Source organism: Anguilla anguilla, chromosome 12, assembly GCF_013347855.1.
Source record: "Anguilla anguilla isolate fAngAng1 chromosome 12, fAngAng1.pri, whole genome shotgun sequence".
In the NCBI taxonomy this organism is placed as follows: Eukaryota; Metazoa; Chordata; class Actinopteri; order Anguilliformes; family Anguillidae; genus Anguilla; species Anguilla anguilla.
Window position 1 is genome coordinate 14,684,557 of NC_049212.1, and position 23,614 is coordinate 14,708,170.

The 23,614-nt window shown below is 42.9% G+C and overlaps 1 protein-coding gene across 2 annotated transcripts; it reads left to right on the plus strand.

Moving 5' to 3' along the window:
• The first annotated feature begins 1,936 nt into the window (after nt 1-1,936).
• On the plus strand, nt 1,937-22,926 carry ttc12 (tetratricopeptide repeat domain 12). 2 transcript variants are annotated; one of them, XM_035383753.1, is made up of 21 exons: nt 1,937-2,174; nt 2,653-2,819; nt 3,087-3,117; nt 4,047-4,124; nt 4,601-4,722; nt 5,305-5,364; nt 6,098-6,169; nt 7,045-7,105; nt 8,312-8,500; nt 11,524-11,593; nt 12,045-12,133; nt 12,572-12,740; nt 13,616-13,708; nt 15,190-15,253; nt 15,393-15,527; nt 15,765-15,857; nt 16,651-16,719; nt 18,819-18,920; nt 19,250-19,349; nt 20,539-20,794; nt 21,712-22,926. In XM_035383753.1, exons 1-21 carry the CDS (start codon nt 2,120-2,122, stop codon nt 21,779-21,781), a joined length of 2,145 nt encoding a protein of 714 aa, XP_035239644.1. In that variant the 5' UTR covers nt 1,937-2,119; the 3' UTR covers nt 21,782-22,926. The 2 variants fall into 2 exon arrangements, with proteins under 2 accessions (XP_035239644.1, XP_035239645.1); XM_035383754.1 differs by lacking the exon at nt 15,393-15,527 and having other exon boundaries at nt 1,938-2,174.
• Nucleotides 22,927-23,614: the final 688 nt, after the last annotated feature.

A 23,614-nucleotide genomic window follows, 5' to 3' on the forward strand; every position in this document is an offset into this window, starting at 1 on the left:
TTATTTGCACATTTTCAGACAACTTGACACCAAGACCTGTTTTATAGTTTAAAAGCATAAACATAACATAAAAAAATGTGCTTGGACAACTGAGATGAGGCACAGCCTCAAATTTAACTAATGCAGCAGACAGCATGGCAGGACCTTCACTAAAAATAAACATAATACAAATTATGAAAGCTGGTTATAAGTGTGTTTCACCTAGATCCTAGTTTTGTGCAGTGCAGAGAAATACAAGAACACTGTTCTTACAGACAAAATTTTGATTATTATGTTGTATGTTAGTAGAAAAAAGATGAGTTAGTTGAATATAGTATTATATATATATATAGAATATATTCCTGGGGGTACACTTTTTGTGTTTGGCCTGAGTTCTCAATGAATTAAGATAGAGTAGTGTCAGCTCAGTCAATCTGCTCAAGGTTCGTTTTTAATTGTTTTTTGTATGATCATAAAACATTTACCACTTTGTTAGTGATTCTTTGTCATCATACTGTTAGAACAAATGCACTTTCAACAAACCATATATGGGAAAGTTCATTTGTTGTAACAGTATGATGCATGCAAAGATGTTCTATCAAGTTGTCTGTTCTTTTGAGCCTTTTAATAAAATTACAGGGTGTTCAACTTTTCTCCTTTATTGCTTATGAGTGAGCAAAAATGTATTTGGCCCTGGAACAATTTAACTGGGCAACTAAATCAGCTTAATTAAGAGTTGCATCAAATATGTTTGAGGATAATAATTAAATTTGTCGTATACATAGCTTTACTTTCCAAACCAATGCAGGTGCTTCCAACAGGACGGCTTCACAAAAAGAAAAAAACATATAATAATAATAATAATAATACATTTTTTTTAATTACATGAAACTTTGTATCAGATTAAACATAGAGATAAAGCATTCAATTAACATCCCATTAAAATAAATGAATGGACATCTTAGATGAGGCAGCTAATGCATTGACTCAAAATAGAAGCACTAATCTGGTCATATACTGTACCTATAGGCAGCGACAACTGCTCAACCACAATGGATCCTGAGGCCACAGTGTTCTCAGACACGAGAGAGCCCAAAATAGAAACTTTCCTTTTCAGAAAATACAGTGCTGCCTAAGTCAGTCTGTTACAGAGATGATATTTGAACTACAGTGCACAAATAACAATATTCTACATTTGAACTCTTTAACGCTAACCTTTTGATGTACACGTAATTTTATCTTCCCGTGAATATTTAAATGTGTTTCACACGTTGGAACGATGCCAAAAACAACGGCTTTATATTTTCAGCACTGGTACACTCACACATTATTTCTTAATAGGGAATGGTCTCAAAATTCGGAAACAGGCTTAACCTAAGTTAGTCGCAATTTAATAGTAAGAATAACCGTATGTTATTTTCACCGTGAGTTAAGACCAAATGAGTTAATACTAAACTGGAGACAGCGGGCTTCACTGTATTATTTTTTAAAGTAGCCTATTAAAATGTAATATTACACCATTATTGGGATGGCAACAAAAACACGTTTTCAATATAGACAGTGCTTCGTACGCACGAGCAACTTGGTATTTTTGTACGGTGAAAACGTGTTTGTGGAGATGTTACAAACATACTTGTGCTTGGAAAATTAGTCTAAAGCAAAAACAATTTCTACCGTAAAACAGTTTCAACGACGCACTAACGCAATTTTATCAGAAACTATGGCACACTTATTATTATTTTTAAATAAACTGATACACTTGATGTTAATGATAACATCAAGTGTTGAATGATAAAATATGTAACCCAGATTTCTTTAAATTATAACGATTTGTGATTTTGTAAAAAACAAAAAAACAAAAACAAAAAAAAAAACATTCATTTTGCCCTTAACTGCGCTTCGAGTGCCCCCACTGGGTAATTCTGAGTGGTACATCTTTGCCTGTAGTTTCCAGGATGGTACCGCCGTTACCTTGGTGACAGGTTCTGTGGTTAAGAAACAAAGTGCTAGGTTGAACACGATTGAACGCGAACAGACCCCGACGTTTTCTTGTAACAGTTTGAGCTAGCCTACTTATCAATATTATAATTTGTTCCCGATCTTAACAAGCTTTTCCCTCTACGTGAGAATTAGGACTAACATGTCAAAACAGGAGGGAGATCTTGAAAAGTTTCTCAAGAATGTTGATGAGATAAGTAAGTGCCATTCTGTCAAATTCGCTAGTCTACTCACCGAGCTGGCTGTGGTTCGCGTTAACGCCAGCTAATATTTATTAGACGTTGCACTTTCTCATTCGTCAATTTCAGTTGTCAGAAGTTAACATTGAGACTAGTCTTTTAGCTGACGTTAGCTTGTCTTCGCGAAATATGTGTAGTACAACACGTGTGTGAACAACTAAGCTAGATAAGTGATGGTTTATATTCTAGACCCGCATGAATATTATAGCGTTAGCTATGTATTTTCAGCGTTGCCGCAGCTAAACGACTGCGTCATGAAATTAGCTATCTAGTCTAGCTAGCTACAGGTCAGTTTAAATTAATTACCGTAGACTAAAGCTTTGAGAGCCGTTCTCGACATGTAACTAACATTAGCTAACATGTGGCTAGTATGTACCACGTAGTTTAGCTTCAACAGTCAGTCCTCTAGCTGACTCTTCGCTTATCCCCATTAAAGGCACTTTGGTGGAGGAGCTGAACTCCTCCAGTGAGTGTTGTCAGAGGAAAGCCATAGAGAATGCAGACCGCCTGATAGCCTCTTGGAAGCAAGAAGAACCGTGCAGGACCCGACTCAATAGGACAGTAATAAACACCAAGACGTCGCAGCAAGCGACACCACCCACGGTAACAAGCCATATAGCTCATGATCCACCCCCCTTCCAGTCCGACCTAAAACACGCCGGTAGGCCTACAACAGGAATTTTACAAAGACAACAACTTTCGCATCACACCTCGAATACACCTTATCATTCACCCACGAATTTATATATACATTTCATTCCAGGTATTATATTTTCTGGGTCTTACTGCTCCAAGTTGGCATGCGTTTTATCAAATATCTATGGTACGGTTTGTCATGTTATTAACATCCAGTGTTTCATTATTTTTTAGGATTTGAAAAATGACTCTGAGATTAGTTCTGGTAAGTTTGGAACATGTAATGTTTTGTTTTAAAGAATGTAATATGTGTATCCAAAAGACAGAACTTGTGCTGTTCAACAAATGAATCATCAAACGAAAGATATCCTATATATGGATTAATGTTCCCAAGTTGAATGTTTTAGCTGCAGCTACATGTACACGGGCTTTATAGTACGGCTATTACATTACACTTGGAATTATTAAACCGAGAGTGGGATATAATTCTTTTTGAAATTACACGCAAACATACATTGAGCCATATTCTTATGTATTCATTATGCGATTATGCACATACTTCAGTAATCTCTCCCTGTTCAACAGAAAGCCGATTGTCCTTCAGCAAGCTTTTTAATGCAATGCTGCTGCAGCTGGAATTGTCCCAGGCTCTAACTTTTGTCCTAGTAACTGGCCGATAGTGTAGTGTAACGGTTAGAGTTTGAATCTCATTGCGGGCTGATTCATATCACAGCTGTCATTGTGCCCTTAAACAAGGCGTTTGACCTGGATCTGTTCAGCATGCTGTATATCCAGCTGTACACATATAAAAATGGGAGTTGTGTACGTCATTCTGGATAAGGGCATCTGCTCACCAAGCTCATAGTAAAATTGAGTTATGAGTTAATATTTCTAAATAAATTCAAGTGTCCATTTGTTTTGGTAAGATAAGCAATCACCAAAAGTAACTCAACAAACAGTTTGTAAAGGGAAATAAATCTAGTGTATTTGCCTGCATTCTAAAGGACGAAGGTTCATTAAAACCAGGCCTGTGTCTTTCAGGCTATAATTGGTTTAACAACTCAAATTACACAACCATGTACAGCTGTTGACCCAGAAATATTTTCAGAATTTGAAATGTAAAAGCTGTCAGCGTTCCACCAATGTCAAAGAGCCGTGAGAGGACTCCTCAGGTCTCCCGTGTTTTTTCCACAGAGGATTTCATGAGGATTTTAGAAAAGGATGCGGAAGACAGAGCGGAGAGGAGGAAGAAAAATGAAGAACTTGCGTACGGTACGTGGAGTGTGTGAGCGAAAAAAACATTGAATAAAAGCTGCCATTTGCCTCGTGCTACCAAAGCGCTGGCTTTCTGATGTATTAGTGCCACTGGAATGGTGTTCACGGTCTAGCCTCAGATCCTGGCGGTGATGTTTGTGACTGGCAGCCCTGTGGGGGCATTGTGCATTTGCCCACCGAATCATCCAGGGAGGGCTTAGGATTGTCCTTGTCATGCCCGAGTGACTCTGGGCAGCTGAAGCCTGAAATCCCCCGGTGCAGTGGCTGCAGCTCAGCTGTTGGGCTGCAGTGTGAACAAAAATACACAGCGGCTCGCAGCACACGCTTCAGAACAGAGCGCGGGCTTAGAGATAAAGTATTTTTATGTGTTTAAAAAAATATATATCACACGAGAAAGGTATTTGTGTGTAAATGTGCTGTTTGGTCGCCGTGGTGAAGTTTTCGGCGTTCTCTGCTTGTTTTTACGTTTCCAGAGCTAAAAGCGAAAGGGAACGAGGCCTTCGCTCGTGGCGACTACGAGGCGGCCGTCCTGCATTACACAGAGGGGCTGCAGAAGCTGCGCGACATGCCAGCGCTCTACACCAACCGGGCACAGGTGGCGCTGTCACGCACATCTCCCTCTGACAGTGGCTCGTCAGTCCAATACACAGGCTTTCAAAACACAGTCCGATCTATTAGTGAATTATTTGTGATTTAATAAACTCGGTTATTTTGACTGGATTTCAAAGTGCCTACACCACATGACGAATCATCACAAATTGACAGTTGTCGCTGTTAACTAGCAAGTTGCTGTCTGCCATGTGAGCATTTTGGGTTTGGTGCTGCAGACATTTTTGTTTTTCAACAGTAAAAACACTTAATTATGATGCTACTACTAGTACTGCTACAACTACTGCAAAATCTGTTTGACACACAGGGAAAATTATGAAAGGAAAACAATACACCATCAGAGATTATTATGCAAATATGTATCAGAGCAGCTAACTAGTCTTATGATTTGGCGTATATATGTGACCGCTTTTGCTTCTTCCTCAGTCTTAACATTATTTTAACATTCTTAGCTGGAAACAAACACAGCAATATTTATGAAATAATAATATTTTTTAAATAATAATAATGATTAAATTGTTGCAGCTAGCCTTCATGTACAGACTTTGCATCCTTGTTTCTTTTGTAGGCCTATATCAAGCTGCAGAAGTTCAAGGAGGCCATCAGTGATTGTGATTGGGCGCTGAGGGTAAGTCCTCAGACAGTGCGGGGTCAGGGACTCACACCCTCATTCCTCAACATGTCATCCGAAACAGTGGAGCTGCGTTCTGGGCCCGGGGCGGGCCGCGTAGGGTCAGCGTGCGCTGGGCCGCACTGCCCAACACGGGGAGGAAATTGGGTTGGGGCTACGCTTATTCCTTTGAAACCGACGCCTGTGCGGTATCCCCACGGCCAGTTTCTTTCTATGGACTCTCGGACAGTTGGAGTAAAAGGGTGGGGGGGATCTATCATATTGGGTTTTCTCTGGCCTACTTTGCATTAATTCAGCTTCTGTACAATCTGAAGTCCCATTTTTATAAATAATATAAATAATAATAATAATAATATAAAAACTGAAAATGAGTTTCCGAGTCAGAGATAATGATTTCCACATTTGTGAGTTTCTCTGCGCAGCATGTCTATATTCTTCAGTGAATTACATATATATTTTCTATTAAGGCGTCCTGTCGAATGCGAGGCTTAATTCTCAGATCAGACGTGCGAATCGAGTGTCCGCGTAGCACGGCCGTTTTCCCTTTGTGGGCTGTGAGGTGAGAGACGCGCGAAGGGGAGGAGCCGCCGCGGTTTGAGTGACAGAACGCACTACCGCCTCGTTTCACTCTGAGCCAATTTCCACATGACAGGAGCGTGGGCCGACCCGCTAAACAATTTAAAAGTCCTGTGTTTTTCCCCGAGCTCTGCCACTGTCCTGTCACCCGCAGTGCGATGAAAAATGCGTCAAGGCGCTGATTCACATGGGCAGAGCCCACCAGGCCCTGAAGAACTACACGGAGGTGAGGCTCCTTTCAATCCTGTCAGAATGGGCAGTCTGCAGAGAGCTGCTCTTCACTCTGACACGCTACGTAAATACAAAGCAGATACACCCTGACTTTCTCCACTAATGGTGAGCTACTGTTTTTGCTGCGCATATGAGAGCAAAATGCTAATATGAGTCCACCCTGAAGTCACTTGTTTGCTTGCACACAAGTGCCTGTACTTGCAGTTATACAGCAGGCCAGACCAGATAGAACAGTGACAAGGCTAACAAGTTTAGGCCTTTCATTTGTGCCCATTAAAATGCAAAACAGCCACTGAAGGTATTGGTTTGACAAGTGTTATTGGCATGTCATCCAGTGTTAGGATGTGATCCTTGCCAACCAGTTTACAATTATTGTTTTCCATATGCAGTGCATTTTATTTCATTCATGAATTAGTTAGATCTGCTGTCAGGATACTTTAAATGTTTTCCCAGTGCTTGCTCTGATTAAAAGTTCAGTCCATTACTAGATGTTCAGTGTTCTTATAATGGCCAACATTTCCCCAACATAGAAGCTTAAAGCAAAACCTTACAGGGAGAGATGGTTCTTTCTGGGTGTACATATTGAAGAAAAAAAAAAAAAAAAAACATTGGTCATATGTGCAAGTTCATATAATTTGACACAACATAAGATTATTCTCTTTCTCCATTTCTAAAATGGCTATGGTATGTATACTTTTAACTTTCCTATAAATGCTGCTTTGGTCTTCCACTTGCATTGTGCATTGACCAGCATGTGTGGGAAGTAGCTTTTCATTTGGAAAGAAGGTTGGTGTTGTGTATCTTCTCATGTGTTGCACTCTGCTGTTGGACTAATAGAATAATAATAATTTTGATGTTGAACCTTCTCAGGCACGAGGATGCTATCAAAGGATTTTGGACATTGAGCCTGGCCGAGCTGCCTTGGTAAAACGTACGACCTCTACACTCCCAAAATCTCAGCCATGGATGTTACTGTATGCCAGGAACAAGGGTTTATTAGAGGCCATGTCTGTTTAATTAGGTTATGACACTTTGAGTGTTTGTTATGGTCTTTGTGCTCACGATTACAACACAACATTGACAGAATTTATTGTTTGTTTGCTGAACATCACCCTGGTAAGTTAAGCAAGGATTTCTCTGGGCTGTGCAAATGAATGCTTCTCATCTTGTCACACTTTGTGTTATGAAACTAATTGGTGTAAAACTTGCACTCAGTGTTTACATTACATTTCAGGCATTTAACAGATGCTCGTATACAGAGTGGCTTACACAACATTTTACATTTTCATTGCATCCGTTTATACAGCTGTATATATACTGAAGCAATGCACGTTAAGTACCTTGCTCAAGGGGACAACGGCGGTGTCCTACCAGGGAATCGAACCTGCGACCTTTAGGTTACAAGACCAGTTTCTTGAGGGGAAAAAGAAATGTGCATTTCTCTTAAAAAAAGAAAGAAAAGGTGCACCCTCTTTCTTGGTTATATGCGCTTCTGTGAACATGACATGACTGAACGACTGCCGAAACAGCTACATCACAGAGGCTGTTTAAAATCTCACATCGAGTTGAGACCTTCGAATCATCAGTGACTGTGTATAGGTGAGCACTTTCTTTAAAATTTACAGATGTGATTCTTTGGCGACTGATTGCTGAGAGGGTTGGAGCAACCTGTCATGCCAAAAATAAATCATTAATGACGGCTAAAACATTGTTCCCTTGGAGCCATCGTGTCGAAATTAGTCTCACATCGACGAAAAGGCCACGGCATTACTTTATCTTACGTTGTCTTCAGGACGACCGTACGTCTCCGTAATTATAGCTCTGACACTGTTACACTATCAAAAAAAGCCCCATTTTGGATTTTTGCTTCAATGAAGAGTAAAATTACATGTCTGCTAGTCTGCGGAGGTTAAGAGCCTGTGAAATTTTGTCAGGGTCTGTAGTGGATGAAGGGCTTCTATTTTAGGCCTTTAGTTGAAAATGTTGAATTATTTTTTTGATTTTGTATTATAATACTTCTTCAGTATAAGCGTTTTCTGAACCTAAAAAGCTTGGAATTGATCGTTACCTATGACATATACCCCTGATGTTGAATACAATCTCATCCCATCTCTTCTGTTTTCTTAATTTTTTTTAGAGTACCTGACCCAGGTGGATCTGGAGGAAAAGAAAGAGTTGCAGGAGAAGAGATCGCGGGATGAGTTTGAGATGGGGAAAGAAGAGGCTTTGACTGTGCACCTCCTGCTGGAAAAGCTAAAGAAACCAGAGCAGATGATCATGTACTACTGCGGAGGCCTAGAGCTGCTCTCTCAGGCCATAACTGACTGTGAGTACAGACAGATACCACCGCTATTACTGACTGAGTACAGACAGATAGCACTGCTCTTATTGACTGTGCGGATAGATTGACACTACTGCGGTTACTGACATGCGAGTTATGGATGAACTGGACTGAAATGAAATAAGACTTAAACATTAAACGTTAGCATTAAACATAATTAGATATTAAATTGAATAATACCTCATCATATTTCATTTGACGAGGTATTACAAATTACTTATAACTAACCTATTGATGATTAAGGCTCTCTGGATACCTAAATCTAGGAAGAGTTATACAGTAACAACACCTTTCAGATTCTTTATATCACCAACAAAGGACTTTGTCGGTCGATCACAGCGTGTATGAGGGAGAAAGAGCTTACATGTGTTCACCGATGCCAAATTAATTACAATAAAGGGAAAAGAAAGAAAAGAAAAAAAAGATGATACATTAATTACATATGCGACAGATGGGAAAAATGTCCAATTCTGGCTTATCGGTACCTTTCAATCTCTTATAAGAAATGCAAGGTCTCATGATTATGATGATACATCAATTACTGGCTTTTACATATACGACAGATGGGAAAAATGTCCAATTCTGGCTTATCGGTACCTTTCAATCTCTTATAAGAAATGCAAGGTCTCATGGTTATGCAATGGCTAAAGATTACCTTTATGGAAAAATCAGGACAGAAACAGAAACAGAAACTGAGCAGTCCATCTAATTACATGGAAAGACACACATAACCTCTACAGAAACAGGGTCTACTGGGAAAACTGGGCAACACTTTTCTGGGAACAAATTGTTGCAATGGTCGAGCTGTTAGTTATGGAAACACGTTAATTACGTTGCTGATTAATTCTGAATCTGCTAGCTGAATATTTCACTAACAAATACATTGGTAGTAAAAATACTCAGTTTGCAGATATGATTTTAGAATTGATCAGTAACTTAATTTTCGATAGTAAATTCCCGTGCGTTTAGTTAGAATTAAACGCACATTACCGTGGCTTGGTGCTAACTGGTGCCACTGGCAGTGAAATACATGTTTAAAACAAGTTTTCCAGTAAGTTATTTAAGCAATCAGTTATCCTCTTAAGCTGCTTCATTGTGTCAGTGAGGGGCTGCATTGCTTCGGTTGCGCAGAAGGGGGCACTGTTGATCCTCTGTGGCAAGAGGAAGGCAAACTAAATGTGGTCTGGCTACTGTTTTTCTAGAGTCTCCTGGTACCGGTTAGACCCACTTCGTGTCACCGTTTGCTTGCAGCTAAGTGATTTATGCGGTTCTAAAGGCATCTGGTGAGAAGGTGTGACAGAACAGATCCTACGCGGCGTCTGATCGCCGGGGGAGCGTCAGCAGGGGTTGAGACTCACGCAGAGTCTTTTTGGAAAATTACAGCCAGAATCAGGTTCCAACACTCCAGGTGTTAACAGCTTCACACAAGGGGAGAGAAAGAGGGGAGGAATGACAAGGAGAGCAGACTGAGAGAATTAGACATAAGGTACATAAAAAAAGGATAAGGGCAGTCCTCGTGTATCAAATGTTATTTGTGCATGCGAAAACTAAAACAACCGCGAGAGGTTGTTAGGGGTTCCGAGCAGCATGCTGCTATTATGAATTTTTAAGCTGTAAGGACACGCGTGTCTGTCCCAAAATTTGACATGGTATTCCCTAGCTTTGAGGTCAACATACATACAAATTTCATGATGATCAGCCATTGCTAAGTCACATGTCACATGGCCACTGATAACGGATTTGCTGATGGCAGTCATATTTTTTCAGACTTATCATTGTACAGCCAATTGCAGACTAACGCAAAGATATTGCACGCAAAAATTCAACTTGATTGGTCAAGCAATTGAGGAGTTACAGTAGAGGCGTTTTTATTTAAAGCACCACCTAATGGCGAAAGGCCACCAAAATAGCATCCTATTGGGGAATCAATCTGTGCCATTTGTTTCAGTTCCTGTCATTTTAGGTACTGACATCTTTTTGAATTATCTGTCAGTCTATTTCAATCCCGATTTCAGTCTCTGGCAATTCAAGTATCTGTCATTTCAACCCGTGTCACGACATTCGTTATTTCAATACTCGTCATTTCATTCACCGTCATTTCGGTAGCTGCCATTTCAGTTCAGGAAGCCCTGGCGCAGTTCTCTCGCAAGGGCACATTTGTGGCAGTGCCAAAGACGCAGCAGTCCGATTTGGATTTTCATTCCGTACAGATTGTGTTCACGGTCAAAGGGCCCGCCAGCCGTATGCTGCACGGTGCGCTCAGGTGCACAGCCTTTCAGGGGCCGCTCAGGGGCCCCTCTCCGTGGGACCCCGCCTTCCTCAGAGCTCGCTGTCAGAACCCATTAGGCAGCGGGCTTCGGGGATCCCCGCTGCGGTTCATTGGCTGGTCACGGTGAGCGCTGCTCGCTCACTCCAAAAAATCCCACCAGAGCAGACGAGGCGGGAGAGGCAGACAAGCAGCCTTTCATATTTATTTGCACACTGTTCATCACCCACTGGACAAGTCCCAAAGGCTCTCCGCGTTGTTGACACTGCCAAGATTTCTTCCTTACTGTGGCTCCTCACTGTTGTGCAATAGGAAATGTTATCTTTGTTTTGAGTAGAAAAAAATGTGTATTAAAGGAAAAAGCAGATACTGTATTTCAAGTATGACAGCATATTGGACAACAAAAAAAAAACCGGATTATCTGCTTTGAGATGGAACAAACAAGACGGGTAGAGCCTTCTCTCCTGGATATGTCAGGACTGTGCTGGCAGCCGTGCCAACTTTGTGTCTGCTGGGAAAGACTGTGACGAAGCGCCGTGACATTGCAGAATGACCTCTCTCGCGCGCTCGTGGCCGAGCCGAGAACGGGCCCGGCTCCCTCTCCGCTGGGTCCCGCCGCCCCGCCGCCCTCCGACCCCGACCCCGGCGAGAGGGCGCTGCTCTTCTGGAGCTGGCTGGCTCTCTGGGCAGAGGGAAAGACCTCTCTGGGCCCTGATGCCTTCTCTCTCTCTTCCTTTGGCAGGCACTGGCCAGACGCTCTTCAGGTTGAACGACGGCTTCGGTGTCATCAGTGGCAATGACGCTGTGAGGAGGTAAGGAGGCCAGCGAGCAGGTCCTGGCAGCCACAGCGAGCCAGAGAATAGACATGCACAAAGCTTCCCGCCAAAATCATGCTGCTGTTGGGAGCGCGTGTGGGCAATAGAGGCTGTACGATCAACATTGACATCTGTTAATGGGTCCTATAGCATTCATTCAAAATGACAAACATGTATGTTTGTAATTGTGAGTGAATGCCATAAAATTGATCTATCCATATGTACAGTCTCTGGAAACACAATGTCACTGTAGAGATGGTTGAAATGCATTTCTTGCTTTTAGACCAGGCCCTGCAGTGATGCAGTAGCACTGCTGAGGCTTGAGGGCGTCAATGTTTAGTTTGTGTTGTTGGACGCTTACGCTAGCAGGGCTGGCAAAGCAGGAGTCAGGCCTCCATGGCGGTGGTGCTGTCTCTTTAAATAAGACACGAAACCCTCCCGTCCTCAGGTGCCTGTGCCAGAGCTCAGCGGCGGCGCTTTCTGAAGAGCTGTGCGTCTCTGTGCTGAAGCTGTGGAGCGCAGTCTGCAGGGCAAACGGCAAGTGAACCCAACGCCCTCGCCACGCCCCCCAACCTCAGCCGTGCCCACTCTCACCAGAGACCCACTGTCACTTCGCAGTGACGAGTCTTTAAAGAGCTTCTCCATAGCAACGCTCAGACCTTATGATGTGAACGTGCAGATCTTATGATGTAAATGCTATTTTAAAAAAAAATGCACTTAGTTCAAAACCAGCATGAAACAATCATATCATGCGTTGTACAAAATTACTCATTTCATTTGTCTTCAATATATTATAGTTTTTTTTTGAACAGTTACTTAAAGTATAACATTTGAAACATTGTAAAACAAATATTGTAAAAGATAGCCTACACATCCCTACATCCTCTTCTGAGCACGCTGAACATAGGACCCACAGATCTGTGCATATTTAGTCAGATTTTCGCATTAAAACTCCTCCCGCGCTCTCCATTTCAGAGGAGAACCAGCGGCTGTTGCTGCAGGGCTCTCTGGAGCAGGAGTGCGTGGTGCAGCTGCTGGCATCGGGGGGCGCTGGAGTGCGGAGCCAGTGCCTGGAGCTGCTCTGCGTGTTCACACAGGACCAACATGGCCGCCGCTTGCTCATTGGCCTGCCGGATCTGCACGTGTAAGAGCTCTCCTGTTGAGCCAGCCTACGATAATCAAACTGCTTTGCATTTGATAGTGTCAGCTGCTCTGTCTTATACGACTTCGATAAGTTGGAACAAATAGCATGTCACACCTAACTTTGTGTGTACTGCATACAGGCTCTTGCTAATAATTGTTGACATTCATTAGGGCACCGTACAGTGTATGATAATTACTGTACATCTTGTGCCAACTGTAAACCCTGTAAATCTTCACATATTGAGTAACAGACCAGTGGTTCCTATCGCATATTAAATACACAGTCAATCATCTCTTTTCCCTATTGAGTATCTCATTATGAATCCCCTTCCTGTACTGAGTACCACATCATGAATCTCTCTCCCATATTGAGTATTACATCATAAATACCACTTATATTGAGTACCACATTATGAATTGCCCTCTCATATTGAGTACTACATCATGAATCCCTCTTATAAATAGTACTACATCATGAATCCCTCTCATATTGAGTAATACATCACAAATCCCTCTCTCATATTGAGCACTACATCATGAACCCCTCTCATATTAAGCATTACATCATGAACCTCTCTCATATTGAGCACTACATCACAAATTCATGATACGGCTGGAGGCCAGATTCTGAGTTTGGATCTCATAAAACCGACCATTGATACATTGATGCAGCCAGTAGGAGTCTTGCCTTGAATACTAGGAGACATGTAGTGCAGTTTGCTTTGCTGTGTCTTCAGATGTTTCATAATTTAGGAATGCTGTTGCAGTGGACATGCCAGTATTGCACTGTCTCTAATGTAAGGATCTGACATTGCGAGTCTGACGCGGAGCACTGCTCATGTCTCATATGTTCTTCACGTGTCTGCTGATGTCCAGGCTGGTGAAGAGCCTCATGAAGTGCCTGTGTGACGAGGACCCATCCGCGGAACGCGCGCTGTCTGTTCTGGGAGCGCTGGCGGCGGAAGAGCGGTAAGTGCGCGCTGTCGCCCCTCCGGCCACGCCCGAACGTGACCGCGGCGGGCGCACCGTGCCGTGCCATCTTTATAAATGGAAGTGTTTTTAATGGGACGGCTTGCGATTCGGTTCGGGACCCGGCTCCGTGTCGGTGGAAAAGCCCTGCCGTTCGCTTCACGCGCGTGACACCGTCAGACAGGAAGCGCAGCAGATGCAGCCTGCTCCTAACGCCAGAGACGCAGGAACTCAGGCAGAGAGGACAGTGACAATGAGGCTTCTGTTGAGAAATGACTGCTGAGCTCATTGGGAAAAAATTCTGGCCCAAGCACAAACGGAGTCTTGTAACTCGTAATGGCTTTGTTGCTTGCACAATTAATGGCGTAAAGAATTGAGCCTTTGATTTTTTCATCCATTTCAATGCGCTGTCTATTCTGCTGTCTGTTTTGTCATTGTTTGAGAGTCCAGCAGTGACTATTTAAGGGTTCGTTTTGGACGGGCGCCAACTCTTTCACAATGCTTCTGCTGAAGCAGACCCAGAGTTTATCAGGCATAGCAACACAACAAGCATAGCAACAATTTCCCTGGACTGGGAGCCCGGACTGGGGTCCCTGGAGGAGTCCCAGGAGGCTCTCCACTAAAATTTTAAGAATGTTGTGAAGTAGCCGCCGGGGCTCAAAGCGTTTTTATTTTTTATTGAAGGTGTGCACCAAGGCAAGACTTGGCGGGGTGGCGTAGCTGCTGTCCCAGTTTGCAGCAGTGTTAACTTGCTGTTAGCAAAATGATTCTTTCGGTTGGAGAGTGGACTCGGAATTCAGTGGATCCAGTGCTGTTTAAGAGAGAAATGTGTGCGGATAAAAACGTCCAAGTTTTATACTAGTTTCAGTCGGACTGTGACAGGGATGGTCATATGAAACTTCCGTTGATTTCCTCCATAGAGAAATTCTCCTTTGATGTGGAAATCCATACGTGGGTAAAGGTTTCTGCTGTGTGTTACGTCAGACTTATAAGGCCCATTCACTATGCATGTTGGAATCTGAGATCCATACAAAGACTTTTTTGATGTACTGATACCAATCTGATGTCATCATTGGAAATCTGCCAGGGTGAGCTGTAATGGAGTCCTGACCCTGCGGTGGCTTTGACTGATATTTTTATACACGACAGTCTCTATGTAAAGCAGCCACTCTAGTGGATTAGTTCTAGAACATTCAGTTCAGAACGAACCTAAATATGTCTGTGCATTTTTGATTAGGGTGGAGCGCCAGTGGGTGACTGTTCTCCATAAGCACAGAATGAGCTAAAATTATCTATAGATAAGGATATTTGATAACGGTCTGAATATGCATGTCTAACAGCTATTTAGCATAATTATGCGAAAAAGCAGACATTTACGGATAAAAGACCAAAAAAGCCCAGAATGTTCGCATTAGAGCATTGGGACGATAGTGATAACTTTTTCATCGTAACTTTTCATTGAGTGTTTTCTTCCTTTTCAGGTTTCGTGCCCTGTTGAGGGAAGACTTTGCAGCATTATTTGTTCCTCCGTTTGTAAGATACCTGGTAAGATGCGTGTGTGCTCCAGTGGGAATCGAAAAGGAGACGATAAATGCTGAGATCCTTGTGACACGTAAAGGCACCCCTGTCCTGCTGCCACGGCAACACTCCGTCATCGCTGTGTGTTTTACTTTTCTTCTTGCAGAGAAATATCACTTCAGCCAACCACAGTCTGCTGCCTTTGCTCATATCAGTTTTGTTCAGTATGGCTTCTGACAGCTTCATCTGCGGAGAGATTGCCCAATGCAAGGACTGCTGGGAAGCCTTTCTTATTGCCATGGTAATTTATGGGCACTTAGAGCGATTGTTTGATTTACCGTTTGAATACAATCAAGAGCTTTGCCAAAATTCGACGCCTTCCCTCTACAATAAAAAAAAAAAGATTGTTTTAACGTTTCCTCATCACCAAAATGAACTATTTGTTTTTTAATTTAGCGTAAATTACAAACTTTTTTTTTGGAACGTTCAGCAGAATGAGACGGTTTGAAAGTGCGTGAAGTGCGACGGTGTTTTCCAGGAGCGGTGTTCGCATCGTGAATACAGAGACGTCCTCGGCGCGCTGCTGGGCCTGCTGATAAAGCTCTCGGCCCGGCCCGTCCCGCCCGTCCAGGTGAGACGAGGGTGTAGCGCTCCTGACTGCAGGCAGCCGCCATGCCGCTGAGCACCTCCAGATCAATATCTTATTACCGAGGAGTGGGCTGAAATGGCTCGGGTGATGATTTTGCCTGAGTGTTTAAGCAGGAGCGAATGACTGTTGGGCGTGAGGGTCGTGCTGATATCGTTTTTGAGGAGGCTGTGGATGTGTATGTGTAGGTGATTATCAGATGTGTTGATGAATACTGGATTATTATTGGGAGATGTACTGTAGAGTGTGGATTGTGCTGATATCGTTTTTGAGGAGGCTGTGGATGTGTATGTGTAGGTGATTATCAGATGCGCTGTGGATACTTGACTTTTGGGAGATGTAATCTAGAGTGTGGATTGTGCTGATGTTGTTTTTGAGAAGGCTGTGGATGTGTATGTGCAGGTGAATATCAGATGTGTTGATGAATACTGGATTATTATTGGGAGATGTACTGTAGAGTGTGGATTGTGCTGATATCGTTTTTGAGGAGGCTGTGGATGTGTATGTGTAGGTGATTATCAGATGTGCTGTGGATACTTGACTTTTGGGAGATGTACTGTAGAGTGTGGATTGTGCTGATGTTGTTTTTGAGAAGGCTGTGGATGTGTATGTGCAGGTGAATATCAGATGTGTTGATGAATACTGGATTATTATTGGGAGATGTACTGTAGTGTGAAGATAGTACTGATATGATTCTCGAGAAGGCTGTGGATGTGTATGTGCAGGTGAATATCAGATGTGTTGGTGAATACTGGCCTACTGTTTCTCTGTCCTGCAGGACTATGCTGTTCCCATCAGCTGCCGGTGCTTGGCCTTGCTCAACCATCCCGACGGACACATCATCACTGTGAGCCATTTTATTGAGAAAGACTCCTGGTGAATGAATGCTGCTTTCCTGATGAATGCGTAGCAATGCTAATATAACATATAGAGAGTTATAAGCTTGCTCCCCATCATTGCACCATTTAGCTATCCCTGGCAATTTTTTGTTTAAGAAAATGGAGTCATATTGAATGCAGTCAATTTTAGGCCATATTGCCGAGCACTAGTCTGCCGTCATGCCACTGATAAAAGTGCCATCCAGCTAATATTTTGGGTAAAGGATGGTGTGACCTTCTGCAATATTTTCAGTCGTTTTTGACCAAGAAATGCATTATGAGTTTTATCTATGGCTATGAGGAGGAGAGTCTCTTTCTTGTGATATTAATATCTTTCTACTCCAGGTTTGTCAGTGAGATGTGCTGATTTGAATTATAACTGCCGCCAGACTGTGTATTTGAGAGAATGGTTCCACAGTTCAACTGTCCGTGTCTGATTTGAAGAATAAACGATGGAACACGTTTCCTAATGACGTGGATTAAAATGTGATAAATGCCGCCGTCGTTGATTAGAGAACACTGTGAGCTTCCGTCTGCCGCTTTCCTGCCGCGTACCTTCGCAGTTCTGATTAGTGGGTGGAAACGGCAACGAGCCTTTTAGCTAGAATGTGTATGTGTGTGTCTGCATGTGTGTGTGTATGCATGTCTCTCTCATGTCTCTCTCTAGATTTAATTATCTTAGGGTTCGTACATTATTGAATGCATTATTATCAGTTACTCAAAGAAATGTGACTACAAAAATGTTTTCAGCATACAGAAATGCCAAGTTGCGCATACAAAGCTCTGCCATGTAATTTTATCCAGACGCACATTTGCTCTGTTAATGTACTTTATATGTTTGTGTGTCAAATAAAGTTTAGCGAGATAAGTAAAATAATATAATTAATTTAAAAATGTAAAATAATAAAAATAAAAATAATAAATCTTACTTGTGCGCACATTTTTGTGAACAAAATAATAAAAAAAGAAAAAATAAATACATTTTATTGATGTGCTTTTCATACATGCAAAGCACTGCACGCAGACAATTGTTGAAACATAGTGCAGTTATTTACATTTTTTAAAGTGCAACAGCTGAATTGCAGATTATTTCTATTAAATTATTGCCAATTCACACTCATGTGATGCATACACTGACCACTTTCAGATGGTGAGATGACACAGTTACATGAAATAATTTAGGAAACATTGGTTAGCATTACTATTGAATAGACCTTGTTTAATTTCTGTGGGCTAAAATAACCAATATTGTTTGTTGTAACTTGACCAGATTTTGATATCAGTACTTTTAATGACACGGCTAGATTTTTGCGAGTTTTAATGAATGACTTGGCATTTTTGAAAGTTGAAAGTGTTTTATGTTGATATGAGATTGCAGCACAGTAAATGACCCTAACCCTGGGGATCCCCAAACTCATTCCCCAATCCGATTAAAACTAAGTTGGCCACAGACTTTCCCAAGCCTTGAGTGGTGAGAAAAAGCAGATAGTCACTGACTAATGTGCCCCAAGGGTCACCAGGACCTTTCCAAACTTTATCACTTTCATAACTCAGCATGTTTGCATTTGCAGTTTTTAATTTGCACATTCCTCTCTCTGTCATAAAGCTGTTTTGACAAAGTTGACAGATCCTTTCACATCTTCCTTTCATGGAAATTGGAGAGTTTTCCACTAACCTTTCGGGCCTGGTGTCACTGGAGTTCACTGAGAGTGCTATGTTCTCTGCTATTTGTGTGTGCGCTATTTGGTTATTTAAACATGAAAATTAGATTTGACATATGCTGGAGCTCTTATCTAGAGGGACAATAAGCAGACACACATACACACACACAGACACACACACAAATTGTATTGCTCAAGGAAAACAATTTCAAGCAGTACCATTAAGATTGTGACAATCAATTTTACTTGATTGAAAGAGTATATTTTTTCATTCAATCTGTTTTATTGATCAGAGATTCTTACCATGTATCCTACACTACAGCACCATCTGCTGGTGGGGCCCGGCCCCACAAGGCCCTAATATAAAATGAGGTGTTATTATATGTGTTCTTATGTTCACTCTGCAGCGGAGCACAGGTGTTCTGAGTATGGTCCTCCCACAGTCCCAAGATGCAACACAAGATGCCGTTAAGGGAGGGATAGTGAAGAAAATACTCAAACTACTAAAGGTAGTTTCAGTTTTTCTTATGTTAGCAAACAAATGTTAATCCTCTTAGCTTCTTTAGAAGTAAATGCAATTGTTAATTTTGTTTTCAGTACATTGTGATCTAATCCATTTTGTAGTTCAGAAGACTCTTTCTATGAAGAAAAAAAAGCTTGTTTTGAAAAGGACAAGGACAGAGGTTGATTTAATTAAGGTCTCATTGAATTAAAGGCATTAGATTAATTAACTTGTACCTTGCTCATTTCCTGTAGTTAAATGCATGTGTCTAAATCAATAGCTGTCCCATCGCTGTCTCTTTCTCAGTGCTCAGTCTGCTCTGCTTTGTGGTTTCAGGGCTCGGGGCAGACCACCACTCGATACTGCATAAAGACCTTGGCAGTGTGCACTGCAACCAGCCAGCAGGCCCGGGAGGAACTGGTCAACCTGGACAAGGGTCAGTGTCCCAGGACATACCCTAGCACGTTAGCAACCCCAGAGGATTCCCTAGCACCTTAGCAACCCCAGAGGATTCCCTAGCACCTTTACAATCCCAGGACATACCATAGCAACTTAGCAACCCCGTGACATACCCTAGCTCCCTATCAACCCCAGGGCATTCCCTAGCTCCCTATTAACCCCAGGGCATTCCCTAGCACCTTAGCAACCCCAGGACATTCCCTAGCACCTTAGCAACCCCATGGTATACCATAGCACCTTACCAACCCCAGGGTATACCATAGCAGCTTACCAACCCCAGGGTATACCATAGCAGCTTACCAACGCCAGGGTGCACCATAGCAGCTTACCAACCCCAGGGTATACCCTACCACATTAGAAATCCACAGTCGCTCATGATGAGATCTTTCTGCACATAGCCGTTTCCTTGTGTCTGACAGCAGAGAACCTACTGATACACATTCAGCCCTGTTCACACAGTGATGTGGCACCATGCAATCAATGATAGTGAGCGATGCTTTGGTAGCAGATCACACAGCCACAGCAGGACTGGGTGGAGCCAGCTTTCACAGTGCATGGGCCAGCCAATCAGACAAACCCAACGCGCATCTGGTTCCGTTGTTCAAAAACGGGAAGGACTAACCTATATGACAATATCAGAGAGACATATAGGCTGCCCAATTTTTTAGATCTCCAACCGGATCACAGTGATTTACTTTACACAGTGATTATCTTTTATCTATGTTCTGATTGGCTAACCCAAATGTGTCCTCGTAGCTGTCTAGAATGGTAAAATAGCAGTTTTCTGGAAAGTTCCTTCCCTCTATCTCTTGATATAGAGTGATTAAAGCACACCTGCTATTTGTCTTCCAGTGGCAGAGCTTAATCTGTCCCCGTCTCCTGTGGTGAGATAAGTGGTGTATCTCTTTTCCACCCAGAGTGTGCGTGAACTGAATCACTGTCCTTTTCACTGAAGGACTGGATTTTTATCCTTCAGACCTTGGGCCAGAAAGAGCGTCTGCATCACGTCACCTTTAGCCAAGACTGTGTGTGTTTTTGTTTCCTTGCATTTGTGTGTGTGTGTGTGTGTTTGTGTCTGTGTGTGCATCTGTCTGTGTGTGCGTGTCTGCGTGTGCATGTTTGTTTGTGTGTGTGTTTGTATGTGTGTGTGTGAATACACCGTGCAGGGCTGCGGACTCTGAGGAGGCTGGTGGGCGGGGCCGGGGAGGTGGAGGCGGGGAATGCGGCGCTGTGTTTGGGACACTGCCTGGACGTCCCGGGAGTGGCCGCCGCGCTCCTGGGGACCGACGTGGTCCTGCTGCTGCTGCGCCACGCCGCCGGGGACGCTGGGAGCGCTGGGAATGCTGGGAACGGGCGGAAGAGCGGGAGCGCCCAGCAGAACGCCGCCATTGCCCTGGGGAAGCTGTGCGAGGCCGAGCCCAGGTACCTCCGCCTTTCACACAGGGCAGAGTCCCGAAAGAGCTTCTTCTTCTGTCCCATTATGAATTTAGCTTTTTCTTTCAAAGCCGTACACATCCCACACAGCAGAAATCCAAGTTATTGCAAATTCAGTGGCAACCTGTTATCCACAGCTTGCAATCTCGCAAAACCTTTTTGCTCTTTAGGCTTAATAACAAAGCGGCCTTTTCCTTTTTGTATGAGAAATGACACTCAAGGGCACTGATAACACGCCTATGAAGCCCCCAGTGTGTTAAGTTACCCTCAGTGTACCTGCTTTCTGATGGATAATCCATGCACTTCTACTCTTGTATGTCTCACACACACACACACACACACACACACACACACACGTACACATATACACACACACACGTACACACACACAGACGCACACACACACACACACACGTACACACACACACACACACACAAATGGCATTCACTCACACGTCTCCCCACATTTCGCCGGTTCCAAATCTTATTCTCTTTCCTCTCCAAGCCAGTGCCTTGAGGAAGCCATTGTGAAAAGACATTTTTGACACCACATTGGCATTGATAAAGAGTTTACAGTCCATTTCAGAGGATGAGGAGAGCCAATCAGGCGTGAGGTGGCGGCGCGCCCGTCGGGCCCAGACAGCTTAGGCTGGATTTTCGCAGATGCTCCGCGATTATGGGTTAAGCCTTGGAAGTGTTGCCGTCTTCCAGAAAGTCCTACATCATGTTCCTTTCAAATGTACATCCTTGTCATGCAGGAGAGTAGATATAAAGTATCAGGCATTACAGAAAGTGTGGCTCGCTTATTTATGAATCGCGCCACTCTGTGTAACATAGCCGGCTGTAAATATTTTTAATGCTTAAGGCTGTGTTTAAACTTTTATTTTGTTTTATTTTGATTTCAGACACATGGTGAAACTCAGAGAACTTCATGGCCTGGAAATACTTCACTCCTGTTTGAAACAGACAGCTTAAGGGAGGAAGTGACCCGAGGACTTCAGGAACTACTGGAAGATGTGGCATGCTAAGGGGGACGGCTGAACGTGCTTGCGGCCTTCGCTTTCTGCAGTGAATTCCGGCGACCGCGGTCTTGTCAGTCATTACACGTCCCTCTGAGGTTTAAGGCGTAAAAAACGTGTAGAGAGATCGGAGGTGAAGGGGCCCCTAGAGGTTCCATTAAGTTGCGGATTCTCCACACATTTGTCCTCAGGTTTTGGAGCTGATGCTTCATCACGGTCTCACTGCATACCCCTCATCCGTAGAGCGTTTCAGAGGTATCCTCTTCAGTGCGGACGCCCGTGCGAGCCGCTTCCTTCCTTTAGCCTCTAAAATGCGTCTGCGGCGTTCTCTGCAGGGCTTGTTGACTGTCGACCCTGGACAATAAACTCAAAACCCGTGCCTGCGATGCTTTATTGTCTTTCTGCTGTGTAAGTGATGGAAGAGATGTATCGATTTTTTTGTGTTATTGTTTTGTAACATAATGTATCCAACACCTGCCACAGAAAGAGGCTAAATAAATATACAGGAAATGAGACCGAGACAAAACTGTTCATCAAAATAGCTTCGTTTTAATTTGGCAGGTACTTATTTTTTGTTGATAATAACCCGTTTTTATGTATTGGTTCCTTTTCAAAAGTGATTATTAGATAACAGAATTGAAAGAAAAGCGTTTGGACCCCCGGTAAACTGAGTAGTGCCACATGTTTTGGAGAGAATTTGAATTGGTACCTAGGTCTTGTATAAACTTCTGTTGTAGGATGTCTGCCTGGGACGGAGGGTCCAGATTCATCCGGGATTCAGATGCTTTCATTCGCGTCCTAGCATTTTTACCCTCAGTATCTCAATCCCTCTAATCTTTGTCTCGGTTACCCACTAGAAGACAGCGGCTCAAAGTCCTGTTGTATTTTACCACAAGCAACACATTTGTTTCTAATTATTAGGCCTTATAATGAGCTGGCCTGGAGTTGCTCAATAAGGTTTAAAAAACTAATTAAGAAAATTCTTGAAACATGAAAAAAAACCTAGTCCTGAAAGCTAATGCATTTTATAGTGTCTTTTATAGTATGTACTTTTTCCAGTGATCCATCGACAATGTTTTCTAAATAAGCATTAGAATCCAATACGTCCTCTGTACTGTATGTTTATAAATGTGCTTGACTGCCCTTCTGCCTTTAGATAGTCCCTTGATGTTTGGTCTGAAGCTGAGGAATGTGGCCACACCACGAAACACTCAATTTGAATTCTGACGCACACTTTGATTAGCCCAGGAAAGAAAGGTAGAACGAGAGAAATAATGGGAGAATGAATTTCCTGCAGGTTTACGCACGGAAAGCACTGCGAGATCTGGCAGTGATTTTGTCACAGCTTGAGGTAATATCCGGTCTCAACTCCCAGACAAATGCACCAATCCACTGAAGGCTTGTTTAGAAAGTATTTTAACGAGGACGGCTGAATTCAGTTTATGCTATAAGAAAGCGCTTAACAGGGAAAAACTGAACACGGTTACCAGTATGACGTGTTCAGCGTTTTAAGCGTTAACAGCACAGCGCCTCAGAATGTGACAGAGCCCATCGTTTAGAACCGCGGTCCCTAGATGTTGAGTGAAAGCATTGACACCTGGACTGTCTGTGCTGTAGCGGATACTTGTTTTAGTGTCAGGGAAATCTAATCCGTGTATAAATGAATTGCGGGAGAGACTACGCTCTCAGTATGGCTTTGTCACTGTCTGTGCTCTTACAAAGCAGCAGCTTCCTGCAGAGGGATTCATGTGTCCATTTTAAATTTTTATAGTCTGAAGAGGACTGTGAA